Below are 14,988 nucleotides of genomic sequence, written 5' to 3'. Positions count from 1 at the left end.
TTCCTCCAGTGCAACTTTATGATCAGTGTCTGTCGGACGTTGGCCACAGAGTTGCCCTGGAGGACCTAGAGATTCCTAGAGAGAATACAATTTTACTAGGCCTCTCACAGAGAGACTACTACTTTACTAGGCCTTTGTAGTTCCTCCAGTGCAACTCTATGGTCAGTGTCTGTCGGATGTTGGCCACAGAGTTGCCCTGGAGGACCTAGAGATTCCTAGAGAGGTGTCCTCTCAGGTAAAACATGGTGTTTTTGTTATCTGCGGTTTTTCCATATTCATGGGGGTCTTGTGCCCCTATCTATCCCTAGCAAATATGGAAGGAAAACTGTATTTCTATAGTGCATAGAAACACCCTTGGAGACCAGAGTTCAAATCCCTAATCAGCCACGGAAACCCTCTGGGCGACCTTGGGCAAGTCACTCTCTCTCAGCCTAAATAGAGGAAAGCCATGTAAACTTCCTGGGAATAAAACTGGCCTAGAAACCCCTAGGAGTTGGCCATCCTAAGATGGCATTGACCTAAGGCCATGATGTGATGCCCGCACCCAGATTGTGCGCCAGGTGAAGACCCCTGAAGCGAGATGTGCGGCCACACGTACCCTTCGCGCTTCCCACTGCCAGAGCTGCTGGTGGAAGTGGTGCCGCTCCGCTGGTCCTTGAAAGGCTGGCGCTGGAGGGAGGGCTGGGCGCTCCAGGCGAAGGGCATGCTACTCGGCCACCACTGTGGGAAGAGACCCTCAGCAATGGACCCAGGTGGACCAGGGGGCAAAGGGTCAGGTGGAGGCAGTCAAGCCAGGTAGGAATGCAGGTGCAGTGGCAGGTGGGCGAAGGGGAGAGAAAGCATGTCCAGCAGAAGGCCCATGCCAGCCAGCCCGAATGAGATTGTTGCATGGAAGCAAGCAGTGGTTCACACTGATTCCCTATCTGTTTAAATGCACTGGTTTTCCAAACTTTGGTCCTCCAGGTGTTTTGGACTTCACTTCCCCGGACCCCGGCCAGCTTGGTTTTGCAGACCTTGCACAACAGTCAGGAATTCTGAGTGCTGAGGCCCAAAACATGAAGTACCGAAGTTTGGGACCACTTTGCAAAGAGGTGGCTGATTTTTAAACAAAGCCTTGTGCCGGGTGACCTGGTGTCCTCTTTTTCCAGGACACAGCCGACATTGTGCTGCAAGCAAGGAAACAGCACAATGCTCAGGTCCAGCTGCCTCTAATAAAGCAAAGCATGGCCTATAAAAAGACCTTCCCATACACCCTGGCATTTAACTGGATTATTAATTCTCAAACACACATCTATACCTTTAGTCCTAAGGAATGTGGGCAAACTAGTCAGCCTTCCAAGCTGTCTTGGAAGGAGAATGGCATCCCACAGGCAAGGCAAACCCCGGCAACGTCTTGTACCTAGCACACTCTCCAACATTTTCCCAGAAAACCAGGGCACCTGGGGCCAAGCGACATCAGAGTGTGGTCAAGAGGCAAATTTTATGGATAAGGGGAAAAATACACAAGTGAGGAGAGGATGCAGAAGTTTGCTTTTGCCTGAGCCCACTGGCAAGGGCAAAGCTTCATTGCCTTCTCGCCTCTCTGCACTGCTGGGTTGTATGCCAACTCCTTTTGCATTTTGGACTCAGTTTGCAGCAACCTGAAGTAAGCTGAAGGCCCAAGTGGGAGGAGGAGGAGAAACCGGGACGTTTTAAAAGCCGCTGAGAGAAATGGGATGGCAGAGGAGAGTATTTGGACTCTGTCCCTGTCAAATCAGGAAGCATGGTCTTTAGCTGCGCTTAACCCAGCCTTAACAGGTGCATTTGGGCAGTTGTTTGCACACTTGCACATCCTGGTACCTACAGTGGTACTCGGGCTACGAAATACCCAGCTTACGACTTTTTTTTCGGGATACGAAAAAATCCCATAGGGATTTTTGTTTCGGGTTACGAAAGTTTTTTTTTTTTTTTTTTTTTTTTTTTTTTTTTTTTTTTTTTTTTCTTTTTTTTTTTTTTTTTTTTTTTTTTTTTTTTTTTTTTTTTTTTTTTTTTGGGTTACAAAAAACTCCGGCGCTGTTTTAAATGGAGCCGCGGCAGAGCCCGCGGCTTTTTTTCTTTTCCCATTAGCGCCTATGGCAATTCGGGTTATGAATGTTTTTTTGGTTACGACCATTAGCCACGGAACGAATTAATTTCGTAACCCGAGGCACCACTGTAGTTCTCTCCCCAACCCAAGGAAGCCTGGCATAGCGGAAAGAAGCAAGACAGAGCTCAGCATGGAAAGTGGAGGTGGGGTGAAGGCTGCTTATTGTCAGAAGATGTCATGCCACGGTTCTAGGAGAGAGTTAACCAGCCAACAACAACAACAGTCCAGATTGTGTGTCCATCCCATGCAAATATGATTCGGCTGCTTCCCATCCCAGACCAGAACTACCCCATTTTGGGTGTGAATAGGTAACAGTTGAGGATCTCTCCTATTACATAGTAAGATTTCCACTGTATAAGTCCCAAGGGATAAATTCCTTGCCTATATCTTCCACCAAACAAGCCCCACTTTGAAAAGCCAGCCTGGTGCAGTGGTTTGAGTGCTGGACTATGGCTGCATCCGTGCGGCAGGAATAATCCAGCTTGACGCCCCTTTAACTGTCATGGTTCAATGCTATGGAAGTCTGGGATGTGTAGTTTTGTGAGGCATTTCACCTTCTCTGTCAGAGAGCTCTGATTCTACAACAAACTACAGCTTCCATGGTTCCATAGCATGGAGGCATGGCCACTAATGCGGTGTCAAAACCACATCAGTTCTGCAGCGTCAAAGCTTCTGCTGCAATGTCTTTTGCCCAGTTAGGCTCAAAGGTGTTATAAGATCCCTTTGCATACTTTTAATTTTCCACATTCTTAACCATTGAAAACATGTTTTCTCCCCATATCACATGCTGGACTTTTAAGGAAAACCTATGTTGTCCTTTGAGCCAAATGAAAAGACACTGATACCAAACACAAGGATTTGGAACAGGTCCTGCTTGTTTGTAAATGGCTAAGAGGACCCAAGGAAGACTATCTGGCTGCTTCGAAGTTGCCGCCAGTTTGGACAAGAAGCTAAATTGGATTGTGGAAAAAATCCTGAGTTTTCAATGGCTTTGGAATGGCCTTGTTTTAATTTCTGTTAAATCTCTTCAAACTGGAAAAAATGGGGGGAGGAATTTTCCATGTCTATCCCTTTGGGAAAACACTAGGACCCTTCTAGGGGTGAGATCGCCAAGGACATTTTCTATAACCTGACATCACTTGCAGAAATGCAACTCTATTCCCCTTGAATTATTATTACTATGATTATTTTTAATTGGCCTAAATCCTATTGGCCGTTCTGTGTGGCGAAGACCCCTGTGATTCAGCATTTAACAATGGATTCAGTGGGTCTAATCTACTTATAGGGTTGTTCAGGCCTATGCAGTATTTGCAATTAATATATAAAATGAAAGAAAGAAAAATACAAGCTAGCTTTTCATTTACAGTATGTAACCAAAACACCTTCAAATGCAGCAGCCAAATAAAAACATTTCAGTGTGAATTCCTTTCAGCCTGATCTGGTAAGGGAAGCACCTGGGAGATATTTGGCACCCATTCACACTACACAAACATAGTGCTATGATTCCAGCTTGACTGCCTTTGCAGCATCCTAGGGAGTCCTGGGATTTGTAGTACTGTATGGGGAAGCACTGAGCTCCCTGGTTGAGAATTCTCCCTGTACTGCAAATCCCAACTCCATAAGACGTACCCATGGCAGTCAAAATGTGACCATGGTGCAATAATTGTGTAGCGTGAATAGGCCCTTAGGCAAACTTGCTCTTGTGTGTAGGAACGTCACCTTTTCCCAGCTAGCAGCTCTCTCTTCGGGGATGATGGGGAGGTGGAGTAGCCTCTTCTCTGCGGGATGATCCCATTGCTCAGGCTAGGCCGGGAGGGCAGCCCCCTCAGTAGCTGGTAAACTGCAACAGAAATAATCATACAATCATTTCTGATTTTAAAATGTAATCTGGCATCATGGTTAGACTACTGTAAAGCACCTGACAAGGGACCGGCCTTGAAGACTGTTCAGAAAATTCACTTAGGTCCAAAACACACTGCAGAAACAATCCCGTTTGAGACTTATGTGCCCTGGCTCAATACTAGGGGATTCTGGAAACTGTAGTTCTGTGAGGCCTTTAGCCTTCTCTGTTGGCGAGCTCTGGGCCACAATAAACTACAATTCCCAGGATCCCCTAGCAATGAGCCAGGGCAGTTAAAATGGTCTCAAACTGGATTATTTCTGCAGTGTGTTTTGGGCCATAGTTTATAACAGTGATTCCCAAGCTTTGGCCCTCCAGATGTTTTGAACTTCGATTCCCAGAAGCCCCAGCCAGCTAGGCCAACAGTAAGGAGTTCTGGGAGCTGAAGTCCAAAACATCTGGAGGGCCAAAGTTTGGGAACCACTGGTCTAGAATGTGTGTGTGTGTGTCCACGCATGCGCGCACCTTCCAATGTGTATGTGCCTGAATTATAGCAAGCGGTTGATCTCCAAACTGGGCTGGAGATTCTCATACAGCCATTTCCTCTAACCTGGCTTCCCAGAACTGGAGAATTTGCCTCCTACCTGGAGGTGACCCATGAAACTTGGAGACCCGGGAGGCTCTGGGACCTGGCCCTGAGAGCTGATACAACCCTAACACACACACACACACACACAGAGAGAGAGTTCCTGATACCTTTGTTGGGTCCCTTCTTCTGCAGGTGGATCCCATTCTCCTCGCAGGTGCTCAGGCGTCGGAGGACGTCGGCCAAGGCAGCCTTTAACACCTGGATCTCATCCTCTTGCAACTGCAGGCGCTGCTCCAGGTAGGAGATCCGATCGTCTACCTCCATCCCACTGATGCCCGATAAGTTGTCATCTGGGGAACAGGGATTGAAAGTGGAGAGAGCAAGCAAGAAGAAGGAGAGGAAATGAGCCATGGACTGTGATAAGAGCCATCCTGACCACAAGGTCTTCAGGTCAGGACTATACCAGGTCCTAAGATTTCAAACTCAAAGCTTGAGACCCATCCCCACCAAATGTCCAAATTTGCCAAGGACTGACTCACTGCCTTCCCACTTTTTCAGCTGCTTTTAAAATGTCCTGGTTTCTTGCTCCTCCTCCCACTTTTCTCCTTTGTCTTCAGTTTGCTCCAAATGCCACAAACTGGGTTCAAAGTGCAAAAGTAGTTGGCATTCATTCATTCATTCATTCATTCATTCAGCAGAGGATTAATTAATTCCATTAATTCAGGAGAGGAGAGGACAGTCCTCTCCTCTCCTCTCTTCTTGCCCTTCCCAGTAGGTCCTAGGGATAATGCAGTTTGACATCACTTATTTGCCATGGCTCCATCCTACAGAATCCCGGGATTTGTAGTTTTGTGAGGCAGTAACACTCTTTGGCAGAGAAGGCTGAAGACCTTGTGAAACTACAAATCCCAAGATTCTATAGGATATTGCTGCAGCGCTTGAAGTGGTGTTAAACTGCATTATTTCTACAGTGTAGATGCACCCTAATTAAACATGCAAAGATGCTTTATGCTTAAAGGATACTGACCCAATGCCAAAGGGTAGTCAAAGTGCATCGTGAGCTAATGAATGGGCTCTGTTGTGTGATTGTGAGTCTCTTGTGTTGAGACACCTTAAGTGTTGTTGTTGTTGCTGTGTGCCTTCAAGTCATTCCTGACTTAATGGTGGCCCTAAAGATACTTGGAGACAGTGTAGTGTGGTGGTTTGAAGCATTGGACTTCTGGAGATTGGGGTTCAAATCCTCACTTGGCCATGGAAACCCACTGGGCGCCCTACAGCAAGTCACTCTCTGTCAGCCTCAGAGCAAGTCAGTGGCAAACCTCCTCCGAATGCATCTTGCCAAGAAACCTCCTTGAAATGCCTTGAAGGCACACAACAAGATAGTCTCTGGATTCCTTGAAGGCAATAAAAGGGCCCATCAATATAATAATGTATTATAGGGAGCGTGGGCAAGCTACACTCTCTCAGCCTCAGAGGAAGGCAAAGGCAAACCCCTTCTGAACAAATCTTCCAAGAACACCCAAATGACAGAGTTGTGTGAAGGAGGCCAGAAGTCGAAAACAACTTGAAGGCAGACAACAACGAGGCTTGGCAAGGTTTATCCCAAGGTTTGCCATGGGCTTCCTTTGAGGCTGAGAGAGTGGGACTTACCAGTGCCACCCAATGGGTTTCCATAGCCAAGTGGGGATTTGAACCTGGGACCAATACTCAGGCTCCTATGCCATGCTGGTCTTATTTATTAAATGCTTTCACATAGGCTGCTGGATCTACTGAAGTTTTCCAGTGCTCCAAAGACCCTTCTAGATGGAGTGGGATGGCATTTGTTGTGCACATGTGATGCCCTTAAGATGGATATCCCCCAAATCCTTGGATTGGAAGGGTGATTTGGCAGTTGGCTAGTCCAGTTCTTTGCTTAGTTCCAGACCTGCAATTCACAATACTCCTTCATAACCCCGAGAGACAGCTGCCCAGCTTCTTCTCAGGTATTTCCAGCAAAGAAAAGACCAGCGCAACCTGGAATAGATGTATAAGTGGGCCCTTGGTATCTGCTGCGGTTTGGTCCCAGGACCTCCTGTGGATACCAAAATCCCTGGATGCTTAAGGTCCATTATATACACTGGTGTAATAAAATGGCGTCTCTTGTTTAAAAACTGGCAAATTCAAGAGGTTGCTTTTTGGCATTTATATCTTGAGAGGATGCTTCCAAGCTGTAGATGGCTGAATCTGTGGATGCAAAATCCATGGATATGGAGGGTCAGCTGTATTCCCAGGGTATTCCTCTTCCCCTTATCAGCAAACAGAGGTCCATGTCTCAGAAGATGCATTGACATTCTCTTAGGATAGCTTCCCAAACAGGTCACAAATTGGAATGTGGAGGCCGCTGGTCCTAGCATTTGTGCTTGGGAAGGAAATGACTTCTGCAAACACATTTCCCCTCAAGTTGACTAGCATACAAAACCAATAGCTCAGCCATAAACTACATTCTCTCCCCCTTCTGCAACCTTTGCAAACCTATTTGTGTGTGAGGACCCTAGAAAGGTGCTCTGCACGTTCTCAGAGGCATGCTTTCACCTGTATTATGCAACTCCTTACAGCAAAGGTGAAGGCTTTCTAGGTTGAAAGCCAAACTCCAGCTAAACCTTGTTCTCTTGCTCCTGTTAAGCAACGCACAGTGATGCTTTGCCTCGAAAAGGAAGCCTGGAATTTTTAGTGAACCCAGCCGACTCCTCCATCTTTCTAAACCTTGCCAAGGGTTTGGTTCTGGCAAATACATTTTTTTGCTACCTAATGCTAGGAAGGCAAGCATCCTTCTACTCCTTGCCAATGGTTTGGTTCTTCCGTCTGATTACAAATCGCTGCTGACAGCGCCAGCTCCTGCCCACCCATCTTTCTCTTCCAGCATCTCTATCTTCACTCACACCTTATGGGAGCAACTTGACATCCACATCTGCATGCACTCACAGTTCCACCTGCCAATGGCTTGTTTTCCTCAGATGCCCAAAGCTATTTCTCTCCCTGTCTTTTCTCTCACTCTCTACCTCTATCTTTGGAGAGGCTGCAGTGGCATGCAGTTCCAGGCTGGGTGGAGGCAAAGTGGGGCAAAGTGGGACTGGCAGCCACCCACCTGTCATGCTGGCCTTTGCCTTGGGCCAGGCGGATGCCCTGCCCTGGTGGTGGTGCTGGATGCTTTTTGCTCTTCTCTGCAACCGTATCTCTTCTTCTTCTCCTCCGTCGTTGCTCTCTTCTCTCCCTCCTCCCTCTTTGCAGCATCCCTGAGCCACACGGTCCAATCACAAGCAGCAGCTTCTGCAGCCAGGCAGAGTACCAGCTTTGAGCGAGGGGGTGTGAGTGTGTGCGTGGGGACAAGAGAGTGTGCAGAGAGATGGACAACCATCATGGACAGTCTGCCCCTCTCTGCCCTGCTGTCCCAGTGACCTTGGCTGGGAGAGGGCCTGTGGCCAGTGAGGAGGAGGGTCCAGGAGGCCTGAGAGACGGGAGGAAGGATGGGGAGGCTCTTGCCATCCACAAGGTGTGCCCCCTGCAAAAGACTGGCATCCAAAGAGAGGAAGGGTCTCGATACCCTGAATAGCAATAGCGCTTACATTTCTATACCGCTTTGTAGTGCTAAGCACTCTCTGGCACTAAAAGTGTCAAACCCTCTCAGACCTTGGATGCTAAGCGTGGTCATCTCTGGTTAGTACTTGGATGGGAGGCTGCCAAGTAATTCCAGGGGCTGGAGGCTGTACTTCAGAGGAAGGCACCGGCAAAGCCACTTCTGAGCATTCCTAGCCTAAGAAAACCCTACGAAATTAATGAGGTCACCTTACGTTGACAGGCAACTTGAAGGCATATATGCATTGCCTAAAGACCCTTAAGGCACTGGATCCTGTCTGATCTTGGAAGCTAAGCAGCATCAGCCCTGCTTAGTACTCAGATGGGAGACCACCAATGAATACCAAGGTAGTGCAGGCTGTATTTTAGAGGAAGGAAGTATTCTTTGCTCTAAAAAGCCTTAGGAAACTCCTGGGGGTCACCATGTGGATAGGCAACTTGAAGGCACATACACACATCAATGAGAGGCGCATATGTTTTCATTGGTGCAAGGTGTTTAAACGAATCACAACCTGGCTGCCCATGTTGAGCCTCCCCCCACTTAAAAGCAAACCCACAGTGCCTTCCCGTGTCTCTGCTGTTATTCTAAGCATGGTTACATTGGCAATTGGTAGGTACCAGGTTGTCCGCCTACCCACCACCTCCATACAAGCATCTCTCTGAGTTCTTGCCCAGGCAAGAATGCCAAGTGGGCACCTCCTCCTCCTCTGCACACAAACTGTGTGGGTCCAGATTGGCAGCGACTTTGAGAAAGGATGGAGATGTGGAGTTTTTGCCATGGATGGAGATTCTGATGGAGGATGGATTGTGATCGTGGTGGGTAGATTGGGGGTGATGTCTCCCGGCAAGGCTGCCCTGAGGTCCAGCAGAGAAAGAAGTGAAGGCACACCAGCTTTGCAGAGAAGATGTGCCATGCCAAACTCACCATTACAGAACTGGAGGAGCAAGGCGGTGTCGTGGAGGATCCCACAGCTGGGCATCCTTGCGGCCATGCCCGTCCCCACAAGGCCCTGTCCCCCATCCACTTGTAGCCTCCAGCTTCACGCTCCCCTCCCTCCTCTGTTCACAACTTGGCATCCTCTGCCTGGCTCTCCATCACTCCTGCCGCCCGCCCATTCCTTCTTCCCATTGCCATAGCAACCCACCTCTTTCCTGCATCCTTTTGGCCAAGCTTCCCAGTGGCTCTGGGTTGTCTTTGGGTCCCTTAAGCCAACCAAATGAACCCCTCTACACACAAACACACACATACACACAACCCTATTTGGTCTTCTAGAGAACCCCACCCACAGACCTCCCAGCCCCACCTACACTGCTCTGGCTTGCCAAACCAACCGCTCTTTCTTTTCTCCCAAACTTTCCAATTCCCCCATCCTTTTACTTTCTTAATGCTCAAAATCACAGTCTAAAGCAGTGGTTCTCAACCTTCCTAATGGTAATGGTCCTCCCATCACATAAATTCTCCCCTGGAAACAAGTGGCACCAGCAAAAGCCAGGGGCAGCAGCAGAGGAGGCACGGTGATTTCCTTGCTTATCACGCCGGCATCGTGCATGAAGAAGCATTTGTGGGTACAGGGAAGAAGCTGGCTGAACCTCCTGTTTGGGTATGAAGGTGTGACCTTTTTGGAAAAGAAGCCCCCGATGATACAGATGCCTGTCTCCATGGTGATGGCAGAGGCACCATGAAGACTGAATTCTAGAGGCACCTGCACCCAGGTATCCAAGGGGATGTTGTAGATAAGGATGCCCTGGTAAGCCACCTCATCGGAGTCAGCATCCCCGGCTATCAGATAGAGCTTGTTCTTGAAGGAGGCCGAGGCTGAGAAGCGCAGAACAATGGGCAGGTTGGCGATGAGGGCCCATGTTTGCTGGACCACGTCGAAACTCTCCACAGAGGCAAGGGGGCTTGTGCCATTCCAGCCGCTCAGGGCGAAGAACTTTTGCTTGCAAGTTAAGAACATGTGTACCGACCGGGGGCTGACATAGCTGGGAGCCAGGCCCAGGGGTGTGCAAGGGAGCTGTATTCATACAAAGCGCAGGAGTAGGAACCATCTGGGTGTTTTCCTCCTAAGATGTACAACCTGTGCTCTAGGACTGAACAGCCAGGGAGTGCCACCAGTTCTAAATGTGGCAGCTTTGCCCTTGACCGTGTGTCGGGATTCAAGCACTCCATGTAGCAGTCCATATCCTCGTTGACGGAGAGGATGTCTCTCAGTCGAGGGACTTTGATGCACACAATCCGTTCCTGGAACATCCCTTGTCGGAGGCCTCCGCTCAGTTGCAGCCTCCCAGCCCCATCAAGGTCTTCCCACTCCATCTCCACATGCTGGCCAAGCATGACTATATCTCCCTGGACTTTCGCCATTTCCTCAAGGGTCAACAGTGGGAAACGTATGTGCCACAGCAGCGTCCCAAGTGCCTCCAGCCGTTGGGCAGGTGCAGCTTTCACCCAGTGCTTCGCAGCCTGGAAGACCTCCATTTCTGAGGCCACATTGCTGGGAAAGGTAATAGATAGTAGAAAGAGAGGAGGACCACATGTCAGACTCAATCAGAGAGGTCACAGGTCTGAACCTACAAACCTAAGCAAAGGATTATTAAGGTCTGGGAGATGTCTCATCCAAGGGTCACCATGAGTAGAAAAGTCGCCTTGAAGACTGCTAACAACAACAACATGTTATGTGTTATGGCTTCTCTTGGCTTCCTGTTGTATCTCGCCTTGCTGTGGGAGGACATTCCAGTCGGGATACTGGAAAGGCTCTCTGTGTTGTGGCGGAGTCCCACCTTTCATTTCCACAGAACAGACATACTCATACATATGAGGAGATTCCAAGAGAAGAACTCTATTAGGCATTTGTAGCTCCTTCTAGCGCAGTCTGTAGTCAGCGCCTGGCGGATGTTGACCACAGAGTTGCAACTGGAAGACCTAGAGATTCTAGAGCACTGTTCTCTCAGGTCAAAACATAGGGGGGTTTTTGAATTTGCAGTTTTTTTCGACATCCAAGGGGGTCCTGTGCCTCTAACCCCAGCAAATGTGGAGGGCCGAATATAGACGTTAACTCTATGAAAGCTCATGCTGCCACATTTTTGTCTTTCACTTAGTCTCAAAAGAAGGGGAAAAACCAAGCAAAGAATGCACTTTCATAATAAATATACAGTGATGCCTGTAACAATAATCACAAACAGTATATCAATGCAATGATAATAATTTTAAAAAATACAGAAAGGCAATACAATACAATAAAATAACAATTTGAAAATGATACTAATGTTGCTTTCCATCCTCTTCCTGGTCTTCAGTTGCAAGTGCCATGTTTGGGGGGTTTAAGGTGCCAACTCTGTACAAAAAAAACATTTGGGGACTGGTTGAGTCCAGGCCATCTGATGGTAGAGGAAAGTTTTCCAGTGCTGTCATTTGGAGAGGGGGAGTAGTCTCCTTCCAACCTGCAAGTTCTTTTGGGCTGTGTTGTGACTTCCGTAGCCAGGGGGTGCTGTGTTCGCTTATCTAATACCTGCGTTCCCCAACGCCAGTCATGGGGTGCCAAGGGTTGCCAAGGGCAGTGACAGAGGAGAACATCGGGAGAGGCTGAGGGAGGAGATGGATAAGTGTTGTGCACTGGCTCTGCGTCTCCAACTCGCAAGCACCAGAAAATGGTTCTTTCACCTGCTCTGCAAGCCAGGCCATAGTAGCCCCCCACCCAAGACTGGAAAAGCAGTAGTTTTGTTCGGCTTTAGTTTGTTATGAATCTTTTGTGCAGGTTGGGATGGGAGGATATGGGAAAGGAAAACCATCTCTGGGTGGTCAGTACACACTGCTCCAAAATATAGTGTGGCCCGCCGAAATGTGCGGGGTTGGAACTCGCGGGTTCGATTAAGCGAGGTATTGGTGCGTCCACCAACTCCTTTCACCCAGTCCGTCTTTTTTTTTTCGTCCCCAATGCGAGCCTGGGGTGGCTTGGGAGTATGGAATGGGATTCCTTTTCAGACTGGCGCGAAGCCAGGGACGGCATCCTAGGTCTCCTCCATGACCAGTTCACATTCGCCCTCCTTTCTGTCTTGCATGTGGGTGGCATGTTACTTCGATCCAGGTGCATTCTCATCCCGTTTGCCCTGGAATGGGACACAGATGGGAAAACATCTCTCCCACGCCAATCCTTTCCATCCAAGGAAGTCGAGGGAAACCAGATGGGAAGGAAGTGGGGAACCAACAATAATAATAATGATAATGATAATGATATTTATTTATATCCCGCCTATTCCAATTTGGATCGACGCAGCTACAGCAAGGGAAAAATTGCATAAGCCTAAAAGCCATTTTACTTTATTATTAATCCATTCACTAAAACAACAAAATGAAATTACCAAACAGTGTGCCACGTCCTATGTGGCTTTACCGCCAATGCTGAAAGCGGCATAGGGAGGAAGGGATGGGCGTGTCCCATTGGGGCTTGATGGGCATGTGCCTGTGGCGTGTGCGCACTGCCCCAATGCGCCCTACCCGAGCCTCATTTATTTAAAATGGGGCTCAAGCATACATGCGAATTTGCTTTACGTGGGGGAGTCCTGAACGGATCCCCCACGTCAAGCAAGTGCTGCACTGTCACAATACTAACACTCAATAATTAAATGACATCAATAAGAAAAGTGATAAAGCTACATGGGCGCGTTACAGACGACGCCGATATTGCGTGGTAGGGTTGCCTTAGGTGCTATTCGGGTCGGAAGGGGCATCCCTCCCGGATGGCCCCTCACCTACTACGGACCGAGTCTGTACAAAAGTGTGGAAATCTATGTACACGGCGGCCTCCATTACATCACGAACGCGCCGCCTCCAAACGCGGGCAGTGGGACGTGACGTCCTTGCGCTGCGTGAGGGGCGCTTACAGCGTTTACTTTACGCCGCGCACTGAAGGAGCTCCGAAACCGCGCTCCTTCTGGAATTTGCGTCGCTGGCGTTAGCTTCAGACGGCTGCCCCCGCAGCGCAGAGAGAAAGGGCCCCAAGCGGCCCCTTTCACCTCCTCCCTGCGCCGCGCGGTCTGTCTTGGGGATTGAAGCCCCACGGACACCCCTTCCAGGCCGCGGGGAAGCAGCCTGGAAGGGCAGATCAGGGCCCTCAGCGGGCTGTCATGTCGGCCACTGAGTCCCGATCCGGCGGGTAAGGGGGAGGGTGCAGGGCGCCCCAAACGGGCGGTCTGTAACCCCATGGAGGACACTGGGATCCATATTAGGCAGGGACCATTTTGGCTAGGTCACAAGTGGGGGGGGATTCTACGGGTTTCTTGTCAAATGCTCCAGGTTTTCTGTCAGCGGCATCAGCCATTGTCCAGCCAGCTTCTTGTTTCTGATTCTTTCGGAGTGTGCCATAATTTAAGGTTCGAACTGGATGGAAAGGATGCTTAGGAGCATTGTGTGAATAGCCCCTGGTCCAAATCAGTGTTCCAAGTGTGAAACCAAGGCTTCGAAGACTCACTGGGGCTAACTAACAATAAACACCCTCTAGTTGCTTTTGGAATCCTTTGGTTCCAGTAGGCCTTCACAGGCAGACCAATTTTAATATGTCCTCCACCACCGACTGGGCAAACAGTAAGCCTTCAGTAGAATTGACCAGGAAGCGATCCGTCCATGAAGGTGGGGTCGGGTTATATTATTGCCTTGGCCACGGATACGCCTCTGTCCCATAGTGAAGGCCATCTGAGCGACATGACCTAAACAATCGCGTGCGGCCAGAGGCTAACTGGGATGGGCCAAAGCTATGCCAGGATACCATGAACTCTGAGCTTGCACTTTGCTTATCTTTGTCAAAATGGGCTCAAGTGGGGATGTTGGAGTGGCCCGGGACTAACAGCCTAGGAGTACTCTAACACCAAACCCTGAGGCCAGTTGTGTCCGCTCGTTAGGGAGTCTGATGGACAACAAGGGTGGGAGGTCTGCCAACCGAATCCCCAACTATCCTTGGTCACTCAGGCTAGGTACATACACTCACGTGGTCTGTTCAGGACCAGGTATCTTGGGAAAAGTAGGGGCATGAACAGACAGGCCAAAATAAAGCTGCTTCGGGTCACTTGGAGTATGCTGTTAACTGATGCTTGTGTCCTAAGAGGTCGGAAGCCATGCTAAAGCCACCATCGGTCCTAAGGCACTTAACGAGGATGGAAGCTGCACAAAGCTGCACTCCAGTCCTTAGGGCTGGAGTATGGCTTTAGCACAGCTTCCAGCTCTTAGCGAGACAGCATCATTTAAACAAAAAAGACAAACAACAGCTTATTACTATACTATTTTCCGGGATGAACCTAACAGGCTCTAAGTGGTTAAACTGTAAGCTAATTGTCCACAACTCATTTTAGCGACCCGACCTCAGAAGAGTCAAGGTGAGTGAGATGAGCACTTTTGCTGGTATTGAACTCAAAACTTATGGTTTGGTAAGTGGCTGGCAAGTACAGACATTAACCCACTGTGACAAAGAATGGGACATCCAAAGTTGACCTTTGAAGCAGTTTTATCTTGGTCCTGTTGTTTTGGGTCCTAGGATTGTTTCTTTAGACCCCCCCCTCCACCCCTAGCCCACTTCACCTTGCTGCACCATGGAAGAATACCTGGCTGGGAGGGACTGTGCCCAGTTATGACCAATGTTGTCTCACAGCCAGTGTTTCTATTAAAGCAATTCTCCCCTGCCATCTCTTCATCCCCCCCTACATTGATCCCTCTCACTCCCCTTGGCTGGACCGGAATCGGGGTGGGCGCACTGTATTTGGGAATATTAAGTTGTTGTGTTGGAGAGGGAAGGATAATAATACTAATGGATTTTATTCTGTATTGCATTTTTTACC

The 14,988-nt window shown here is 48.9% G+C and overlaps 2 protein-coding genes across 2 annotated transcripts in view; both read right to left on the bottom strand.

The window, feature by feature from the left end:
- Positions 1-7,761, bottom strand: part of EML2 (EMAP like 2) — a 29,401-nt gene extending 21,640 nt beyond the window's left edge. The window contains exons 1-3 of the mRNA XM_042439734.1: positions 7,679-7,761; positions 4,722-4,904; positions 3,845-3,965 (exon numbers count right to left, since the gene is read on the bottom strand). Coding sequence (XP_042295668.1) covers positions 3,845-3,965; positions 4,722-4,904; positions 7,679-7,685 — 311 coding nt within the window. The 5' untranslated portion in view covers positions 7,686-7,761. The remainder of the gene's footprint in view (positions 1-3,844; positions 3,966-4,721; positions 4,905-7,678) is intronic.
- A 1,544-nt stretch (positions 7,762-9,305) lies between these two features.
- On the bottom strand, positions 9,306-11,845 carry LOC121915568 (kelch-like protein 35). Its single transcript, XM_042439901.1, is given in 3 exon segments — positions 9,306-10,141; positions 10,144-10,658; positions 11,673-11,845. Coding segments are annotated over 3 exon segments (1,281 nt in total). The 3' UTR covers positions 9,306-9,548.
- Positions 11,846-14,988: the final 3,143 nt, after the last annotated feature.

Source organism: Sceloporus undulatus, chromosome 9 (genome assembly GCF_019175285.1).
Source record: "Sceloporus undulatus isolate JIND9_A2432 ecotype Alabama chromosome 9, SceUnd_v1.1, whole genome shotgun sequence".
Classification (NCBI taxonomy): Eukaryota; Metazoa; Chordata; class Lepidosauria; order Squamata; family Phrynosomatidae; genus Sceloporus; species Sceloporus undulatus.
The sequence above is the reverse complement of the archived record's forward strand: the minus strand, read 5'-3'. Positions and strand labels throughout refer to the sequence as shown.